Source organism: Tenrec ecaudatus, chromosome 1, assembly GCF_050624435.1.
Source record: "Tenrec ecaudatus isolate mTenEca1 chromosome 1, mTenEca1.hap1, whole genome shotgun sequence".
Taxonomy (NCBI): domain Eukaryota; kingdom Metazoa; phylum Chordata; class Mammalia; order Afrosoricida; family Tenrecidae; genus Tenrec; species Tenrec ecaudatus.
The window spans coordinates 19090720-19093989 of NC_134530.1; the positions used below are offsets into that span (position 1 = coordinate 19090720).

The following is a 3270-nucleotide window of genomic DNA, read 5'->3' on the forward strand; positions in this document are numbered from 1 at the left end:
TTTTTATTAATTTAGTGCTGTTTGTTGTTGAATTGGCTCAGCCTCCATAACACACCATCATAGATCAATGTGGAGAGAGCAGGAGCAGTTATCAGTAAATGAGATACACGTTGAGCAGACGCCTTAAGCTGGCATCTACAGTCCGGAAAGGGAAATAGTATGTCGTCTAGAAATGGAGATAAAATAACTTTCATGAAACGCTGAATTATATGCCATTCATGGACATTATATTGCTATATACAAATAACACTACAGTGCATGGCATAACAATATTGATGTCAGCTGTCACCAAGTCAACTCCAACTCTGGATGAACCCACATGTGCAGAGTAGAACTGGGCTTTGGATTTTCAAGGTTGTGACCTTTGGGAAGCAGATCACCAGGCTTGCCTTTAGATTCCTCCATATTGTAATGATTGTAAATGACAAACTTGAACTAGTGGTCCAATGCTTGTTCATTTGTACCACCTAGCGGCTCAGTAAAATACATTAGGATAGGATATAATGTGGTGTGTCATAATAATACATATAAAAATTATAAATGACATTTAAGTTCTTTATCATGGAGTCTTCTACAACCTCACAACAACCTGATACCATATTCTCATCACTTTTAACTACAACTTCAGTCCATATTCCTTTGTTGCCCCTCAGGTACACCATCCACCATGTTCTCAGAGGGGTGAGGAATAGTCCTGTGTCGGGGTAGCACAGGCGCTGTCTCTGTACAACGTGTTCTTCTCGTAACTAGCATCCTGACTGCATTCAGGTTTCTGCTGTAAGTCTCTGTATCAAAGTGATTATTCTAAAAAGCATTTCTTTTTACTCGATAACTTGCTTACATAATACCGTAAATTACATGGTTCACAGACTTGAACCACTATTCAAGAAATCATACACAGTCTGATATAACTTGTCCACTGCAATTCACCGGTTCATTTTAGCTTATCCTGTTGCTTCCTTGTGTTTCCTGTTTCCATTCTCCTTCCTCCATAACCCTCTGAATTCTGTTCCTGGACAAGTTCTGCCTCTTGAACTTACATAGTTGATGACTGGTACTTGGATGGGAGTTCCGTTCCAGGCATGAGTGCTGTGTGCCTGCTCCATGAGTGCATTGCATCAAATGTCTTTCCATTTCCATCCGTCTTCAGCCTCTCTAAGGGAAGAGCCTAATACTTCAACTGTTCACATCAAATAAGAGTAAAATTTTTTTCCTTGAGGTTCCCACAACTTTCAAGAATACTTGGCATAAAATATTTGGTCAAACACATTTGTCAAATTAACAATCAAAATCTTAAGGAATTGGTAGAGAAATACAAAGTTTCAGGGAAAGATGGTAATGGAACAAAGGACAACTTGAGAGTTTTAGGTTTAAAGAGAATATTGAGCCCATGAGCTTCAAGAACGTGAGATATACAGATATGAACAGGGATTAGTTGATTGTTAAAATTATAAATGACAATATATCCCTTAAACTGTTGTTAACAGCTTATCACAGAGTTTGCAATGCTCTTGTCTCTTTCCCAGTAGTTTCATCAGACGCATGGAACCAGGAAACCACACTCAGATTCCAGAATTCATCCTTCTGGGACTTTCTGAAGTGGCAGAGCTGCAGCCCCTCCTCTTTGGACTGTTCCTCTCCATGTACCTGGCCACCTTCACTGGGAACCTGCTCATCATCCTGGCCATCGCCACAGACTCCCACCTGCACACACCCATGTACTTCTTCCTCTCCAACCTCTCCTTTGCTGACATCTGTTTCACCTCCACCACCGTCCCAAAGATGCTGATGAATATTCAACTGCAGAAGAAAGTAATTACATATGAAGACTGCATCACCCAGATGTACTTTTTCTTGCTTTTTGCAGGCTTAGACAACTTCCTATTGACAGTGATGGCTTATGACCGGTTTGTGGCCATCTGTCACCCAATGCACTATATGGTCATCATGAACCCAAGATTCTGTGGCCTCCTGCTTCTGGCCACCTGGGTATTGTCATTTCTGCAGTCTCTATTAAATAGTTTATTGGTTTTGCGACTGTCTTTTTGTACAGACTTGGAAATCTCCCATTTTTTCTGTGAACTTAATCAGGTCATCCATCTTGCTTGTTCTGACACATTCCTCAATGACTTAGTCATGTATTTGGTAAGTGGGTTTCTGGGTGCTATTCCATTCATTGGAATCCTTTTCTCTTACATGAAGATTGTGTCCTCCATTTTGAAAATTTCATCAGCTGGGGGCAAATATAAAGCCTTTTCTACCTGTGGGTCTCATCTCTCCGTGGTTTCCTTGTTCTATGGTACAGTTTTAGGGGTTTATCTTAGTTCTGCCGCTATTGAAAACTCCAGGGCCAGTGCAATCGCCTCAGTGATGTACACTGTAGCCACCCCCATGCTGAATCCTTTTATCTACAGTCTGAGGAATAAAGACATAAAGCAAGCCCTAAGAAAACTGTTCAGCTGAGGAACGTCCTATATAACAGAAACACATCCGTAAGTTTAGAGAGCTCCTTTTGAAAAACAAAACTCAAAACAATAAAAATTTGTATTACACTTTCCTCAGTTCTAACTATGCTTATGCACATAATTTCATATCCTTAATATTTAAGCCATAATGTGATCAATTGAAGATAGAATATGAAATTACTTCCAGCATATTTTGTTAAAATGTATTTCCTTTGAGCAATTTTTTCAGCGTGCTTTCGCTTACATTAGGAAATAGATTTTTCATGACTAGCCATAGAGGAATAGCATACAATTATTACAAGGACCGGTGTTCATGATCATCCTGAACCATTAAAAACTGGGACAGCCATTCTATGATTTCTATTTTGGAAAACGTTTTTCTTGTGATTGTATCTGTCATAAAACCTTCAACCCACCTGTGCTATTTTCTTTATACCAAAATCTTGTTGAATATCTTGAGCATGATATTTGTAAATTTATCCTTATTAAATTATTCAAAGCACTGGTTGTATGTTCAAACATTGGAAACGGCTTCTAGAACCACACTGAAAACCAGACCAAGTAAGCATATTGATACCCATTCTATCATCAGAAAGATGGTAGAGTCAAGAAGACTGAAGTTATTGACTCCCTATACATGATTAATCTTCTGCCATCTAGGTAATGGGAATTTTTGCTATAATTATTGGTTTAATACCATTAGTATCAAGACCTCTCTAGACCTCCATTTGTTTAACAAAGTTATGCGTATGCCTTCTTGGCTGCAATGATAGGGCTGGAAATTTGTCTTTATTGTTTCACAAGA

General features: G+C 38.9%; 1 protein-coding gene across 1 annotated transcript; it reads left to right on the plus strand.

Moving 5' to 3' along the window:
- Window positions 1-1521: 1521 nt before the first annotated feature.
- Window positions 1522-2463, plus strand: LOC142432055 (olfactory receptor 7A5-like). Its single transcript, XM_075537117.1, has one exon. The coding sequence runs from the start codon at window positions 1543-1545 to the stop codon at window positions 2461-2463; it is 921 nt and encodes a 306-aa protein (XP_075393232.1). The 5' UTR covers window positions 1522-1542.
- Window positions 2464-3270: the final 807 nt, after the last annotated feature.